General features: G+C 38.3%; 1 protein-coding gene across 5 annotated transcripts in view; it reads left to right on the top strand.

Moving 5' to 3' along the window:
• The window catches only part of LOC136990026 (uncharacterized), a 43,533-nt gene extending 27,611 nt beyond the window's left edge, over window positions 1-15,922 (top strand). For 3 of the 5 annotated variants that reach the window (XM_067288352.1, XM_067288351.1, XM_067288350.1), the window contains exons 2-5: window positions 7,493-8,441; window positions 12,808-13,355; window positions 14,945-15,392; window positions 15,478-15,922. In XM_067288352.1, coding sequence (XP_067144453.1) covers window positions 7,770-8,441; window positions 12,808-13,355; window positions 14,945-15,392; window positions 15,478-15,717 — 1,908 coding nt within the window. In that variant the 5' untranslated portion in view covers window positions 7,493-7,769 and the 3' untranslated portion in view covers window positions 15,718-15,922. Of the gene's footprint in view, window positions 1-6,766; window positions 6,783-7,492; window positions 8,442-12,807; window positions 13,356-14,944; window positions 15,393-15,477 lie in introns of those variants that run through there. The other 2 variants (XM_067288353.1, XM_067288354.1) reach the window with 2 other exon arrangements.
• Window positions 15,923-18,637: the final 2,715 nt, after the last annotated feature.

Below are 18,637 nucleotides of genomic sequence, written 5' to 3'. Positions count from 1 at the left end.
GCGTAAAAGTATCCAAAAAACAGAGAAATGACACTCGTTCTTTTGTATATTACGTTGCTCGACGATTGCCGGGGAAGAGTAGCATTTCGTGGCATAATTAGCAGCGGACACTGGTCGAGGAAGAACTGTACACCACGCGTGAGTAGAGGCACTACGGTATCTTTATTGACGTAAAATGGCAGGCATTCCTCGCTAAGGAAAGGAACGGGCCAACAAAACCAAGACGAAAATATTACAATGAAATATGGCATTACCGTTTTCGAATCTCGATCGTACACGTGACTTTGAGAACAAAACTTTTATGCTAATTGTATAGGCACAACGGTGCCGCTGCGGGCCGATTCGAGTGGTGGTGTTGCCACGGGTGGTATTTCATAAAAACTATCGCTGTAACCTTTGTTGTCAAGCAGTATATTTAAAAAATCCAGCAACGAGTTGCGTAACTTTTCCAGAGAAAAGTACTTATATTTAAGAAACACTAAGACACATTAGTACGAAGTGTGGCTCCGTCTGTTACAAGATTTTTAAAAAATAACTTTATTATTATAAAAAGCAAAACATCTTAATTTTGAGAGTACGGACGAGATTTAAAAATACTGTAAATTGCCAAGAGCGAGTAAAATTTTCATTAAGTCCGACCCCACACGAGATACGATACACGATCAATGCCCCTTATGTATAAATTACTATGTAGAATTATGGAAAAAAATCTTTATTTCATCCCGAGATAATATACGAAATAGACACCAAAACACACACATCTCGGGTATTATTTTATTTTACTTTTTTGGGTTCGGGGGTCTGAAAACGTCGAGATTCCAAAAACTCCGAGGGACGAATGTGAGGCATTACAATACTTTCCCGTATTATAACAGCGAGGGAAGCGAAACTTGGTCAAATACTTTGTTGTGTAACGGAGACTGTGTTTAGAATTCGTCAAATCGAAAACAAAATTATTCTCTAGTGTTATAATTTATCCGGATATATCCGGATAAATTAATTATAATTGTGCGTCAGAGCGAAAATCCTGAAATGAATGTGAAGCGGAAGATCAATATTTTTGTATTTATCATAAAAATAGATTAAAATGTTTATGTAATGTATACGTCGGAATCGTACAAAATTATTATAAACAATATTTTTATATACATTAATTATTTATGTAACGAGTAGATCTAGTTAAACCGGTATGCGGCTACTGACATTTATACACGTTATTACACTTGACAAAAGTGTATTTTGTAATTACTACGTAGAAACTAATAGTTTCTTTCGCGCATCGTCCATTAATTTTACATTGTCGATGTTTCTGTGCTCTGACCGTCGTAGATCTATCGAAACCGCAGGCCGACTGTCGGATACGATATTCAAAACCCATTTTAACTGGTAAGAAAATTAACGTTATTATTTTTTAAATGAGTTTTACCACATAAAATAACGCTTATAATTTATATGAACGCTAGTTATATTATTATATTTCTTTAAATAATTAATTAACTCGCTCTGTATCGTCTAATTTCGTCCACTCTTAGTTAAAATAGAAGGCCGAAACTTTCGGCGCTTGCCCGATATCGAATTTTAACAATGTTTTCTATAAACATTGTAAATGTGTGTATAAATACGCCAGCGATGCATGTGGTGTGGGTAGATCCAGAAAAAACTCGCGTTTTTTAAAATGCATTCAAATTGTTTTTAGTTTTAAATTGACGTCATTCCAGTTAAGCCGTTTTATTTAACCTGGATTTATTTTATTATTTTTACTTTTATCGCTCTTGGCGGATCGGTCGACAAATGACCCCCTCCCCCAAATTTTTACATTTTTGGAGTCGGGGGACGTCGAAACGTCGAAAAATTGGTTTGTCTCCCGAATGCACGGATACCGGTGATGGGTGTCATCCTAATATACAGAGAAAGTAATCGAGTTCGTTATTTATGTATTTCGCTACGATTCGAGCGTTGAAACTTTTCGGGCACTGTCCTGTCGTCCAGGAAGAGGTCGGCGACTGCTTTTGCTTGGAATTAACTTTAACTCCCCGAGTTTAAATATTTGGTCCGCTATCGCGAAATTCGATCGGTTGACCGATTACCGTTTTATGTTTAGTCGCGAATGGTACTGTACGTTAGAGTTAACATTAGAAAAAGTTTCGTGCCTCGAATTATTCCCTCGTCGGGTGGAAATCAACAACTATTATCTGTCGAAAAACAGTTTCTGTGTACGTGACCGATGAAATTGCGCCATTTCGTACCATCCGAGTATCTCGTTCTTTGCAAGCATACAGGTACTCGAGGGTTTTCTAGGGGTGATAAACAGACAATGGGAGGTTAAAGTAACCGCAGCTTAATATAGTTACCATTTTAATGTTTGTCGTTCTTACTTTTTGCCGGGGAAGTGTCAGTTTTGTCTACTAGTGTTTATATACTGTATTTCCATATGATTTTACCGTACTGGTAAAGAATTCGAATCTGATTATAATTTTAAAAATTCGTTACAACTAGACAGGCAATGTTATTAATCGTTATCGTATGGCCTTAAATAGTAATTTGAATAAATTTGGACACGTTGGAACATTGGATACGTTGAATTCTGCACGCGTACCTGAAAAAAATATCGGGATAATAATTTAATAAACTGATTTAATTAATGTTTAGTTATTCTACACGAACAGCGCGTTTACCGGCCCTCGAATGACTGCTTTAATTTCGTTAAATGTTATTATTTTCAATTATCATTAAACTCTTTAATTTAACTTGCCTCGTATCGTGTCCCCAAATCTTGCAACTCAAATTTCATCCACTTGTAACTAGTATAGAAGGCCACAACTCGAGAACATACATAAATCCGATGACAATGCATTTTAAAATTATATTTTCGATGGTCCCACCCCATCGCTCCACTCCGAACCCTATAAACATAGCCAAATGTAGAATTTAATCGCGATGTGTGTGTGTGTAAATGCACTGTAGTGATGTACACACATCACTACAGCGCAGTCTAATCGTAATGTATATTATGGGATGGACACACCCAACCACCCTCCATTCCTAATTTCGTGAAACATGACCAATAAAAGCGTTTTTCCTCTAATTATTTAATCCATAATTCCAAATCGATTTTTAACAGAATTTAACTTGTTTCTTTTTCTTATTTGTACTATATACGTTAGTACACGGAAAATTAATCTCCACTCTTTTCTGACGTACGGAGGCTAGAAATTTTACAGTACTCTGATCTGTTTACTTAAAAACAAATCCGAATAAAATTAAAAATTAAAAATTGCAAGGCAACCGTATGAATAATAAAAATTTTCTCTCTCTCGAGATTTACCTGTTTGCCTTACAATTTTTAATTTTTAATTTCATTCGGATTTGTTTTTAAGTAAACAGATCAGAGTGCTGTAAAATTTCTAGCCTCCGTACGTCAGAGAAGAGTGGAGATTAATTTTCCGTGTACTAACGTATATAGTACAAATAAGAAAAAGAAAGATTTTATCTGACTCCATCGGTTTTGTTTTTGAATTAATTTTTATCTTTTACGTTATTTTATTAATATTTAATTTGTTTGTTTTTACACTAAGTAAATAACTGGAATGGACAATGCTTTTTTTGTTTTTAAATTTTAAGCTAGCTACATGGCTACAACAACTTATTTTAAGTTAGCGGTAATTCAAGGAATGTTTACTCCACAAAACAAATAGTTTACTCTACATAAACAATTAGATATAGATCAAATTTATTTCTTGTATTAATATTTTTAATAAAAGAAAATCCATCGATGGAAGTAACTGTTTAATTGAATTATGAATTATTGAACTAGGTTTGAGGCCACGCGAGACACGGGCGATGCTTCCCGGGGGTTTTATATGGGGGAAACCGGTCCCTATTTGTGTTATGCACGTGAAGAAAACCCAGTAAACTCTACCTGGCTAGCATAATGGCCGGGCGCCAACCCGCCACCGACGTATTTAAGAGTTTTATCCATTTGGTGGGCTAAATTATCTCGTAGCATTCTGTATACGCGCAGTGCTTGAATTTAATCAAACACACAGACGACGTGTAGAAAACTAGAAGGAACCTGGTAAACTTCGCAACACTTACAAAGGTTTTTGAAATGAAAGATTATTACATTTGATTCAAAATAATTGTTTTAAGACAATTAAAAGATAAATTTTAGTAACATTAACACTACACAAATTTAATTTTTAGCAAAATGAATATATTCGAAATGATTTTCATAATTTTCTTGCAAGCTTTTGTCGAGATTTACAACACAAAATCGTGTCACACACAAGCATACGCATTAACATCCATACATACAGAAAAAAAAACTCTGAACGGTTGGCATTTCTCGCTGTTTCAAGGTCTTCTACGACAAAAATGTAAAAATCAGTGGCGTGCCGTCCAAGGAAGCTGTGGAAGCGCCGCTTCCCTCGTATTTTCTAAAATATAAATACATATCGCGCGATTATTTTCATATTTTAACCTACTTTCAATTACTTAAAATTAATATTTTATTGTAACCGCATCGTATATATCTTGTTACAAATTTCGGCTGTTGTATAGATTACTCCCTGCGGAATTTCGGGACTTTGAGTATACCAGAGACGAAAAATAAGAAAGTTATCATATTTACGATTTCTTGCCTTTCACAGTGCATTCTATGCCATTTTAGAGTTTTCCACTAGGCGTTCGACTGTTCGCGTTCCCGACAGACTCCTCCCGGAGGGGAGCCGCCCAGTGTTTAACATCACTAGTTATTGATTCACGGCAGTTCTTGAACAAAAGAAAAAAAGAAAACTTATACTGAACTACAAGCAGCGCCACCTAGTGGAAAACGCTAAAATGGCGTAGAATGCATTGTGAAAGGCAAGAAATCGTAAATATGATAACTTTCTTATTTTTAGTCTCCGGTCCAAAAGTAGGGTATCGTCGAACTCGTCTCGGTCCCCCGAGTTCAGATGTGTACTCAAAGTCCCGAAATTCCATAGGGAGTAATCTATACAACTTCCCAAATTTCTATACTACGTATGAAAACGATGATAAGATTGCTATTGTGTATTCAAATATAAATCCGCATACGCATATTCCCGATGGAAGCGCCGTATTGTCGAATAGGGAACAGCTTCTACGACCAAAATATTTGAATGGTGTAAAGCGGCCAGATTACAGGCATTCGCGCGTGCGCTTTACAGGGCACCAACCTCGCGCAGATGCTACGCACCAAAGTATCGTATAACGCTCCAACGACTCTATCCGGGGCCGATACAGATATCCCTATCATCAAATGTCACCGCACGCCACTGGGAAAAATCTCGAGCAGGGTCATTTTTTGACCGATCGCCATACTTTTCCTCTCTTGTCTATAACAGAACCAGGAAAGTAAAAATAGGAGACCACGATTTCGTTTTCGATATACAAAGGTATTACAACGAGAATGTCCGTGGTCTCCGATGCGACCAGAGCACCTAACGGGATTTACGCCTAGGGTTCAAAAATAAAGATAGTATTACGTGCGCCTAACGGAAAATAGATTCGAAAAACGAACAAAGCAAATATCCAAGAACAAAGTAATCGCCATCAATTGCTTTGCTCTTGAATCGTCTCTCCGTACCTGGCCAGTGCAAGGATCGTGTATCCTGTGGCCTGCAGGTATGAGGATGGCCTCTTTGTGGCGACGAGTGCAAAGTTCACCTGTAGGACTACTGTACAAGAATCGCCTCTACTGAGCCTAACAAATGCAGGAATCGCTTCTTCGCTTCCGGTTCCGCTTCAATTCTGTTGCCATACGATAAAGTCGCGTAATGTCTTAGTAATACAGTATAGCACGTGCCAAGTATGGCGATCGTTCGAGTGTTAATCACCCCACCAGTGGTCAAGCGGTTCCGTTCCTCGTGGGTTGGCGCCCGGCTGGCCACGTGGAGTTTTTCGGGTTTTCTCCACCTCCGTAACGCCCGAATAGGGTCCTCCCGGAAGACATATGGACCAAGTGTTGCGTTGCCGTAATTTAACAAAACAAACAAACAATTAATATTATTGATGTAATTATGCCGTTTCGTGTTAGCACCACACGCAAGTTTCGTTTATCGCGAGTGCCGTAACATAAACACCGACTAACTCTAAAACAACTGTTTGGAAATTTTCTTATAGACTTTTAAACAGAAGTTTCGCTACGCACCTGGCAACTATCAACCGGGTAAGATTTATACAATAGGCCCTATATATACCGTAAATTACTAGGATTTTAACTCTGTTACGATACGATTTTTCGTGAAACTGTTTCCTTATTTTTGCACTAAAATCAAGAATAAGTTTCTAACGAAGAAGAAGCAGTTCGATTAAGAGAATTTAAGAATTAGAAATGTTAACCGAATGCAACGATCGCAATATTAAACATTTCTAATTCTTAAATTTGCTTAATCGATCTTCGATTTAAAGGATAATTATAAGTTTATTACTTTAATAGGTATTTCGTACTTGACGCAGGCGAAACGGATAACTCCAGGAGAAATTAGTTAAAATAGCGATATTTTATAAAGTTATTGTTATTTTTACGGGTTCAATTTTTACATAAATATATTATAACGCTGTATACTGGGTGATGCAAAAGTTTTGACTCGCCGATATTAAACGAAAACCGGTTGATAAACGGTAATGTAGGAGAGGACGAAACCTGTTAGGCCGTGTTACCAACACGACCCGCCATTTCGGATTCGATTCTAAGTTTTCGAACGAGAAGATGGACGTGTGATATACTAAACTGGTGGACATTTTACAAGAAAACGATAGTAAGCTTAATTTTAAAGTAATTTTCCCTCTTTCGTATCGAGTGTCGAGATATTGGAACGCCGCTTGTGTCGGTGTTTTATACGGTTAAGTCAACACTTTTGGACACCCCGTGTATTAAAAGTTGTAATCAAATAGGCCTTATTTTGAAAAGGCTAAATTAAAATTAATAATTATAACTATGAAATATCAAATGTGCGTCAAAAGATAAAATTATACCAGGCTATTTGAATTTATCGTAATAAATTCAAATGTTCTTGTATAATTTAATTTAGTTGTGGTAAAATGAATATGGTATTTATAAATTGCTAACTGCACTGGTCAGAACAATTATAAGGGAGCGAGGTATGTTGCGCAGAAAGTCACGTAGAACGAACGTTTCTGAATTTCGGATGTTATTGTTATAAAAGATAGAGTAATAGGTGAAAAATTACGCATTTTTCCCAACTGTTGTCGTATTTGCATTTATTGCACTTGCCGAGCAAGCGGAACAGAGGCGTTTTTAGATTGTTTCGCTGACTTTGTAGCGCACGACGACCTCCACCAACGGCTAAACAACTGCGCATCTCTGCGGGAATCGATGGGATGTTGAAGAATTTTGTACGTCTCAATGACAGTAGTCACGCGCTCCTGTAATTTTTTTGACCAATGTTTGATTAAAAATCGGAAACTAATTTAATTACAATAATATATTTTTAATTAATTTTTTCAGAACATTCGGTCAAGGGGTGTAAATACTAACAACGGTATGAATAAAGAAATTAGAAATATCCGCTGCGAGAAGATTAACTTAGAGTGCGGGAGCAGCGAGACAGGCGTACTTTTCTATTGCTGACGAATCTCTCATCCGTATGGTACAATATTTCTCAGGGGTCTAGGTGCAGGCATCTAGAATCGGATTGCTCGAAATCGAAACGGTCGAAGTAATTTTGGAAAGACGACCATTTTGCTAGAGAAAGAAGACGATTTTATGTCCACAGCCTCACAAAATGCTTGCGTGGAAATCGATTTCGAAAATGATCAAGCAATCTCCTTTTCGATTCGTTTCGACATTAACTGTATTAATTGTTTTTACTGTGTTACTGTGGCCTGCCTACATACATATAGTGGAATGGCAATTTTTTCACACTCACTACATTACTCTTCAAAGTATGGCCTCCTCCACTTCGTGCCAGATTCCCATGCCAAACGCATTCGACAGTTCGGTAATGCAATACGTCGTCAAAAAAGAGCCCCTGAAATGTAAATTCACTCAACCGGAATTGACGTACGTAGACTACGAAGGGGTTCTTCGTCTGAATCGATCGGCCGTCGCCGCTCATCACATAGACGAGAATCTGCTGTATTGTAATTATTCTACTTTAAGAAGAAAGCCTAACGACGACGATCACGTCGTATACGACCCAGAAAAGATTTTGAATGTTTCCGAGAAAATTAGTAACGAAAGGGAATATATTAACGTCAGTTGCAGTTATAAGGAGAAAGCTATTTATCAGAACTATCATTCTTACATTCCCAAAAAGCCAGCGGTAAAACTAGTCAATACGAAGAAATATAAACCGCAGGTGTTTATATTTGTAATTGAATCCATGTCCAGATTGAATATGATTCGCCATATGCCAAAGACCTACTCTTACCTCACCGATGTCATGAAAGTTGAGGTACGTATAATTATTAATCGCAAACATATAAATTAACTAATTTTGATAGTTTTTCGTCCTTAAAACACACACGTAATTATTTTCTGCTTAATTGAGATTTAAACAAACTTTTTCTTAATAGTACAGTATCGTATTCGGTTTCGGGGGTGTCCGTCGACCGGTTGCCCTTTTCTTAATTCCCGACGTTTCGTTTTATTTTTATCACACAAAACGTTTTTACCGACGACAAAATCGAAATAAAACGCGCAGTTATTCATTGTAACGTCGTCACGATGTCGGACGACAATTTTTAATCACATTTTTAATTTATTTAACGCTTTCTACCCGAAATTGATAGTGTCTTGCCCCTGTACGTCGTACTTTCCCCGTTAGCGATAGAGTCGTACCGGTCACCTAACTCCTTCCGGGGGGAAATTTTAAATTGAAATAACGTCGAGTTCGTATATAGTTAATCGGGGCCTCCCGTCCCTAAGCTTTTCATCTCCGTTCTCGGATTTTATCTGTCCAACTGCATTCTTGCCATCGAGGAAAGAGGGACAGACACTGGGAACTTATAGTCTGCAATTTTTTCAACTCGCAGCCTAAGTATTTGTTATTAACCGAAAATTTCTTCTACGGGGCCGTGATTGTTCGTTCGGTCGAGTACCAGGGTACCACTGTATTCGATTAACGCGATTTTGATACACGCGGTAGCATCGAGGAATTAATTGTGTATATATATAAACTGTGTATTTTATTAATGTACGGACGATGCCCATTTTACAGCTTGCGCCCTTCCTTTTTCGTAGCCTGCGGGCTCCGCCGTTCGTTCCTTCAAAGGAAACACGGACTCGAACGTCTAACGCAAGCGTGTGTTCTATTGTACTGTACAGGTACAGTACATATAAGGATTGGCAGACAGTCGATTCGACACCGAAGAACTCGGTAACTCGTCAGAGGTCCCCCGCACCCGTAATAGCGACGCCCTAACTCACTCGATATCGTCAATGTTGCCACTACAGTTTACGTTTCGTTCGAAGGAACAAAATGTAATAAGTAGCATCGTTAAAGTGAAGTACGAATATAAAATATTAACACAAAATATATAAAATTTCTTTATAATCGCCGATTCATTTTGTGTACTTTACACGTTTTCTTTTCTGTTAATCGAGTTCTAGATATAGAAATTCCGGTGGCAAAGTAGGTCGAGCCTTCGTTTTTATTCTTATTTGCCTCTATCCATCGTTACGATCGATTGGGCAATGCGGACCGAGCAAACTAATGCCGATTACGAAAAGAATTGAATCGCTCCCGATTATTTTCCCAATCGGTTTTGTTTCGATCAAATTAACACTTTGGCCGATGATCGACGACGAAAAGATTCCAGCTATTTTTTACGGAAAATAATTCGTATTCTGGCCAATTGGTACGATATTCGCTTCAGATTTTCGAATGCTCCGCAAAATAATCACGAGAACGGAAGTTGCGCCAGCTTTTCTATTTTCAAGTAGTGATAAGTTATGTAAATCTAGTTCCGTGTGTGCGAAAAGAGGTCGGGTCTTGCATTTTTAGTGTCCGATCGAACCGCGTTAGGTAAATCGTAAAAGCCCAATAGGTTCAGTCGGAGTGACGGCGCTTGTTTTCTGCGTAATCTTTAAAAGCTGGCGAAAACTGTATTAGGAAAATATCTGCGCATAAATATGATTTGATTTAATATTTTCAGTTGCCGTTTGGTGTTTACTTTACGCAACATCGAGAACAACTTTAGACGTTTATACGCTACATTTTTATTTCTTTTAAATTGCATTATAATATGCAATCCGCTTACTGGAATGCCGCAGATTACGTAATTGACGGTACTCCGGCGTGTTTATCGAAGTGTAAGATAAAAACTTTTCCTGTTTCCTCGCTTATTTTAGAACTCGGCATTAAAATAAAATCGGGATGGAAAAAGTGAAATAAATACATTTTATTCGTTTCATTTAGTTTAGTTGTATTTTTATGGCTAATTGTATAATCTATTTATAGATAATTGTGGTATTATCCCGACAATAGTGAAAGTGTAATACATTTTGGTGAGAAAATTATAATTACTCCTATTATTACTAATGTTATCGATTACGTTCGACGTTGGTGGTGAAAATACGATGTATGTACCACATTATTATATTTTAACGAGATAGCACTTTTCCCTTCGATTTTTAAAAGCGAGATTTAACAATCGACTAAATTGCTAAATGACAACACACGTGTCGATCGATCGTTGTTATATACCCAACGGTTTATTAAATTGATTACATATAACAAAAAGCCGTTTTTTATTCGAAATGGTCCGTATCTCCTTAAATCTTCGCCGCGAACTACCTACAGACCTGGAGCTGTTCGTAAAAAAGCACTATTCTACACTCTTGTTTTTCGAGATTAGGGGAACGTCCGTAAATTACGTAAAAGTATTTTTATACTTCTTCGACTATCATTCCACCCTCGTAACGCCGTCGTACGTACTCGTCCCCAAAATTACGTAATGCGTATCTTCAATTGTACTAAGTAATGATACACAGTGCGGTGTACCGAACGTTACGTTAATTAATTAATAGCGAGGTGGAGGTCGAAGTTTTAAAGGCGAAAACGTGTACGTCGGACGTTCGGCGCCGCTTTCCCGTAAACCTAGAAGTTTGACAATGGCGTTTGGAATGTCGAGAACGATTTCACCGACTTTCCGAACGTCATTGTCAAACGTCTAGGCTTACGGGAAAGCGGCGCCGAACGTCCGACGTACACGTTTTCGCCTTTAAAACTTCGGCCTCGACCTAACTAATTACAAATAAACGCGTACAAAGCGGTGTCGTATACAAATAATACACATTATTACGCAATACCTCGGAGACGAAAACGAAAAACTACCGGCAACTTAACCCCTGCATATTTAACAAACTAAGACTGTCTAGAATTAAGTAACGATTTTGTAAATATTCCCCACCCCCGTAACGCAGCGTAACCGCATTACGTAATTTTTAAGTAGCCCTTACGTCGAGCTGGCTTCGTCGGGTGCGAGAGACCCGTGGGACTATCCCTTATTTTGACTTTTGAATGGTAAATCTACGCCGAGTTTTTTCACGCTCTTCGGAGAATGTCAAAGGTCGGGTTAGATTCTGATTTTGTGGAATGTCGGCTGTATGTAATCACGGTTTGTTTCCTTCCTAACTCTTCCGGCACGTAACGGGTAATCGGCCAGATTTCGTTCGTTGTTTGTACTAAATTTTTTCGCTCCGTTGGTGGCTGTACGTTTATCACACGCGCTACGAACGTCCGTAGGTGGCAAGTTTCGTTTTACCGCGTACGAAACGGACTGTCGTCGCTCGTCACCTACGCGCGCCCTCGGTACTCGATTAGACACATCGCCATCTGTTGGCCCGTTTCGTGATTAAACAACTTCATCCATTGGTAATTATAATTTCGAAATAAACCAGTGTTATATTTGTATTTTGAAATTGGTCACCGTCATTTTTCCAAAGATATACCTCCATTCTCTTTATCTTATTTATCTATATATATAATCGAGACGAGTTGATGATGATAATAATAATAATCGGCGCAGAGCCCAAACGGTTAGGAGTTGAAAGTCGAAATTCGGTACACAGGGTACCAAATTTAAGTGCCAAAGTGTTAAGTAACAGTGGATGACGAGAGAGAGCGACGTGCAAGATTTACGGGCGCTGGAGAAAAGAAAAGAAAAAGAGTACTATGTTAGAGCATATTGGATTTTCAAATTTAAACAGATTAGTTGGGTTTTTCTCGACCTTTCTTTAGAAATACTTAGTTGGTCGATGAAATGACTCTTTTTCTACTGTGACTATAACGAAATAATCTTAATCTTTTCCCGAGCAGCGCCGGGCCTACCTGCTAGTTTATTTATAAAATGACCGTCACCTCTTCGGTTGGGCACGCTCGTTTGCAGAAATCCTCGAAACGGCTCGTCGCCTCGCAGTCCGTTCGAACTCTTCTATTAGGACGACTCGGAATTTCGAAAATCGAATTCGGCGATGCTTTAAGAAGTTTTAACGCGCTTAGCGAACGAAGCAATTCCCAGCTGTTTGGTTGTACCCGAACCCGTTTTGACAATCTTTCCACCAAAAGAGTATTAGAGCTGCGCCATTTGTCGACAATCCCGAATCATTATTGCTTACGATAGTCCAAACCGCAAATATTTTATAATTAATATCTTTTTACTCGACTAGGAACACGTTCTTCTTTTATGCCAATCCGCAACCGCTATAAACTCTATAGTCGATTAGACGGATCTTTTTACGTACGCGTTTTGAATATTTAGAACGATAAACGTAAATACGATGTTTACATTTACTTTTAATTTCTTTTCCGCTTTAAGATATTGAAAGGCCTGACTAAGGTGGCGGATAACAGTTTCCCAAACATGATCGCTCTGTTAACTGGAAGGAAAGTTCGAATGGTACCGCAGGAACTGCCCGGTAACGAGAGCACCGGACCCTACGACCGCTGGCCGTTTATATGGAAGAATTTCAAAAAAGAAGGGTACGTAACGGCACTAACCGAAGACGAGCCAGAATATACCATTTTAAATTATTTATCTAAAGGCTGTCTTCGTAAACCCACCGATTATTACCCACGACCGTTATGGTTGGCTTTATCCGAATCGTCTCTTCGGAAGAAAAGTTCCTCCTATTGTCTGGGAAATATTCCCACGTACACAATTTTATTCAATTGGATGAAAGAATTTATAGAAAAATATAGCCAAGAACTGTATTTTCTCTTCTCCTTTTACATTGCCGTTACCCATACGAATTTCAATAACGCTCAATATTTGGATGGGGACGTCTACAATTTGCTCAGACAATTGAACGAAAACGGACATTTTCGGAATACGGTGGTAATTGTTATGGGCGACCACGGCAATAGGTAAGTACTTTAATTATTTATAAAACCGTTACGACGGTACCGCGAGTTGGGGTAACTTTGGCTAAAATCCTGTCATTTCGAGCAAATTTTGAACGGAAACTTTGATTAATATTGGGCCGACATTTTTTTACGTTCGGCACGAAATAGGCAATACATTTAGGTAAACCGTTTAAGTTTTTCGGGTTTTTAAACGCCTTAAAAATTATCGAAAGTACCGCGGAAACACGCCGAAGAAATATAGTATCGGGGACACAGTTACCACGCCGTCGGGTAATTTTCTCCCCGATGCTATATTTCGTTAACTCGAGCCGATGTTAGTCCGAGGGTGGTTGCGAGAAATTAACGATGCGCCGAATCTATAACTTTGAAGTTTCGAGAATCAAAATGACTCGTAAACAATTTATTAACTCTCACAAATATTACAATAAATTAGTTTTATGCAAATCATCGTGTGTACATTGCATATTAACAATAGATCAGATTGTCAATTTCGGAAAGAGAAGATTCGTTTCGCAGAATTTAATCTACAGAAAGAGCTTCCCACTCGTTCGGAATACAGACTTCCTTTTCGGGCCATCCCAACACTTCGAGCCCGGAGAAGTGCAGCAAATTAAAGCGATTCGATAAATATAATTTGTTTATACGATAAAAGTGCCTTCGGGAAAAAATTATTTACACGGATGATAGAGAAGCCAAGAACCGAACTTTAAGTCGGTCTAGTGTTACTTCGGTGTGTGAAGATACGTAATAAATATTTCTTCGTTACGTTTAAGAAAGATATGTGCAATTTTTGTAACAAAAATTCTATTATAGAGCTGACTATTGATAACATTTTTTAAACGCTGTCGGTCCGTGCGTAAACTCGTCGTAGTGATATTTAGCGGGGATGGCCCTACCCGAATGGCCAAAAAAGCGGCCAAAAATATAATTTAGTCTCTTCGGGCGCGTGCAAAACGCGTCGTAGCGACGGGTGGACAAATCCCGCCCTCGGTCCTTTTTGCAACAAATTAATTGATAACATTGAATAATCTAATTGTTATTAAATGTAATAAACGGGGTTTAGTATTTATAAGACTCACCGAGCATTTTATTAGAAAATTTTAATTATTAATATAAATCTTCCTATTATTGTTAAATGTAATACTCGTTTTTAGCCGGATAATAAAGAGCGGAGGCGGACGGATCCGGGGGGGATTACGGAGTGGACAGAAAAAAATGTTAAAATTTATTCGTTCGAATTTCAAAACGTCGTTTTTAAGAACATTTACCGCGACAAATATGGTTTATCGGATCGTCGCGCGGGTGTTATACTTATTCGTGTGTTAGCTTCCTCTCCGGGTTCTTCCGCATCCGCCACCGATAAACAACCCTCTTCTCTCCTTCTTTATTTATTATAATATAGCAAGAATGGCCGAACTTTATCGCCACGAGAGCCGCACGTGGCCTACGTAGTTAAAATACTATAGTTATCGCTGCTCTATTATAAATACCATCGTTATGTCAGGTTAAGAATGTTTTCTCAATACGAACTCATCATTAACCGTTGTTAGAGTTTTGAGAGATGTAATAAGACTTTTTATTTGTTTCAGATACGGGAAAGTTTTAACAACTTCGATCGGTCGCATCGAAGAACGTATGCCCTTATTTTCTATAAGTATTCCATCGGCTTTGGAAGAACGATTCCCCCATTTAAGAAAATACTTGAAATTAAATTCCGATCGTCTAACGACGTGGTTGGACGTGCACTCCATGTTAATGGACGTCGTTAAGTCAACCTACGAGGAAAGCCCCCCGACACATGTGTGGAATAGCAGAGGATACAGCGCGTGGAGGATGGAGATCCCCGTAAATAGGACTTGCGAAACGGCTGGAATCGCAGAAAATCATTGCGTGTGCCAAAGCGAAGCCGTAATATCAGCCGACGACCCGAGATGTTTAGAAGCGTCTGTCGTTCTAGTCGAACACTTAAATCAATTATTGGACGATTTGAAATTATTTTGCGAAAAGCTTTCGTTGGTAAAACCTTTACAAGCGTCCGTAAGTATTGATGCCGTTGTGCCTTCGTTTCTTTCAGTCGAATTTTTCTCAAGCGCATAATCTCATCGAGGTTATTTATGTTTAGGTAATTTTACCGTGGAAACACCTCGTTCAAAAAGAAGGATACGAATTAAAAATGAGACTATTAGTTTCGTTGGCGCCGAGCGATGCGGTGGTGGAAGCTCTTATGCAAAAAACGGCCTGGTCGAAGAAATTTCGAGTGGTGGGGGACGTCAGCAGACTTAACCAATACGGAAATCAATCGTCTTGTATTCAAGACAGGGAAATGAGGAAATTCTGCTATTGCAAAAGTGAATTTACCTAGTGACATATTTTAAAAATATAATATAAAGCATTTATACGACACCATTTAGATAAGTAATAGATCCGATACAAACATTCCTCTCCTCATCCCGAGATCCACTCATCACATTGTTCATTGTCGCGTTTGTTATATATTGTTACGATTTCACACGACAGTCAAAATTAAAGTTTATCGATGTTTAAAAATACATTTATTTTTATTTTTATAGTCTAATCACGATTACGATTATATTTATTTTTCTACAATATATTTGAAATAAGATAACTACAATTAACTGTACAATATAAATTATTTCCTACGAAAATATATATTGATAGTGGCATATTAAGAGAGAGAGAAAGAAGAAACCCATTTTTATGCCCTAGCGGCAAATTACTGAAATTTTTTAAATGATTTGTTAGAAACAACGCAAAAGAATAGTCGGCGCGCACCGTACAAACGCGGTAAACGCGGTATTCGGTCGCAGATCGATTACTCCGGAGGCAGTATCGGATAGTTAACCACGATTTAAACCCCGTAAATTTTGAATATAGAGGAAACTGAAAATAAAGTGCCGAGTGGATACAACTACCGAAGTTGTTCGCTCCCGGCCAACGTGTTTTCCGCACTTTCTTCGCGTTTTTAACGCGTAAATAGGGGCCAATTTCTCTCGGCGAGTCCTCCCAGAAGTATCTCTTTCTCGGCAAATCACCCATTTATTCGCGTTACCGTATTCGAACGAAACCAAACCGAACGCGATGGCAATCGCATTACGAATAAATCGACAAAATAACTCCGACCAATCCCATAATTCTGATTATACCGCAACGTATATTCGTAGCAGTTTTTATAGCTATTCTTTCTGCTGTGTGTTAGTTTATCTCAAATAGTCGAAATAATCTAAAATTGAAATACGGTATACAAAGGGTGTTAGAATATTTTAATACAATAGGTCACTTAACTTTCCCGGCAATGTTTAAAACTGCGTGTATGGCGCCATCTGTTGTGATATTTTATTAATAACTTTTTATATTTTTAATTATTATAAAATGACAAAAAACTTAGTTTTCGGGTAGAGATGAGTTTTATTTAAAAAAAAAACACAGTAAATGCTAATAACGAGTAAAATCATTAAATCGACCCCACTCGAGATACGACTCGCGACCCTCTCTATCTCCCCACCCCGTCGACCTTTAACTACCGAAATTTAATATAGGGTAGCATCGGTGCCCGTAATACACAAACCTCTTTCCAAAATTTCAGAATTTCTCGACAAGCACAGAATTATATTAAGCTTGAAAGAGGATGAAAAAAATCACACCCCTCCACACGCTAACACGCACATATACAGAAAAAACTCCCGAACTTTTTGTATTTCTGGGCGTTTCGGGGATCCCCGAGTCCAAAAATGAAAAAATCTTGTCGATTGCCATACTTTCCCTCCGTTACATATAACAGAGCCGAGAAAGTAAAACACTGTTACGAGATTTTCGTGTTTCTTTTGTGTAATGAATTCAAAGTTTGACATAAATTTCTCAATTTTGAACGTGCCACAATTCACGCGTATAACTAATCCGAGTGATTTGATTTTCAGCGAATGAAAAGAATTTCTAAATTGGCCCGAATTAATACAGTTAAAGCTGTCCAAAACGGAGCCCGAATAAAAGAGAAACCTGCACGAACAGAAAATATATTCTTCGGAACACGTCGATTTTTCTATGAAAAAAAACAAACCGCTGAAAACGAAAACCTGCCAAATCGGAAAAAATATTCGGTACCGAACGAGTCCGGTTTACACAGGTTTTACCGTATATTAAAGAAACTCGATTGCTTCTTCCGTATGATAAAATTGTTAATAGAAAAGCGTTACTTACATGGCCACTCTCTCGTTGTATTGGTAGGCTACCTAAGAAACCCGTAGTTACTAGATGATACGGTTTGGGAGGCTAATCGGCGACAGTTGTGTTGGCACGTGTGTATTTTTAAAGCGTTTTGTATTGTTTTTAGTTATTTCAGTTTTATTTTTTAAGTTTTTAGTAATATGCGATCGTCGATTCGGTTTTAGATCGTCTGTTTTTAGAGACGAGGCCACGTGAATTTGGAATCGGTGGACTTTTAGCAAATTTGATGCGAAACCGTCAGGCACAGAATTGCTATACATACATACACGCGAGAAAGACATCGGCTGTACACGAAGTGTTTAGCCGGCAGAAAAGAGGGTAAGGGAGAGGGGTGGGGAACGAAGAGGGAGAGTAGACAAGCGGTAGAGAAAGGTAGGATCCTCTGAACGGCATATATGGCTGCAGTACCCTCTATGTTTGATGTTGGCCTACGGTTTTTACGCTGCAAGGCCGTAGTCCCCCCGAAGGGTCTAAAAGAAAACCCGAATGTAGCGAACACCAATATTTGAGTGCCGCCACGAATAGCTAAGCGTAGAAGTTAGTACCGAGTGGCTGTTAGTAGGAAGACTTATATCTACTTAACACGAATAAAACTGGACGCGATGGCGAATCTTAATACTAATTAACGGTTAGACAGACAGCGCGAAAAGGAAACGAACACGACGACAAACTAGACGAGACGAACGGGCGAGACCCCAGTTTATTTTATTTTAAACATTAACTTTCTCACTAAGCTAACCTACCATAACCTAGGACGAACCTAACCAGAGGACTAAAGCTAACAAACCCTAATCTAATTTAACCTAACCTAACCCAGTTGCGATAACAGAAAAGTTGTTCATTTTTACACCACACATTCTTGCAAGGTGCGGAACAAGATATTTGCTTGAATCGGCAAGAAAGTTGACCACTTTCATTAAATTCATAACTATAAGAAAATTTTGGATAATTTATGTGAATGTTGCTAATGAACTGGATATTAAAGTATATACTGTATGTTTGTTTATTTATTTAACTTTCATTGATCTAACACTGTGTGA

This window comes from Centruroides vittatus, unplaced genomic scaffold (assembly GCF_030686945.1).
Source record: "Centruroides vittatus isolate TY-2023 unplaced genomic scaffold, ASM3068694v2 scaffold_861, whole genome shotgun sequence".
Classification (NCBI taxonomy): Eukaryota; Metazoa; Arthropoda; class Arachnida; order Scorpiones; family Buthidae; genus Centruroides; species Centruroides vittatus.
The sequence above is the reverse complement of the archived record's forward strand: the minus strand, read 5'-3'. Positions and strand labels throughout refer to the sequence as shown.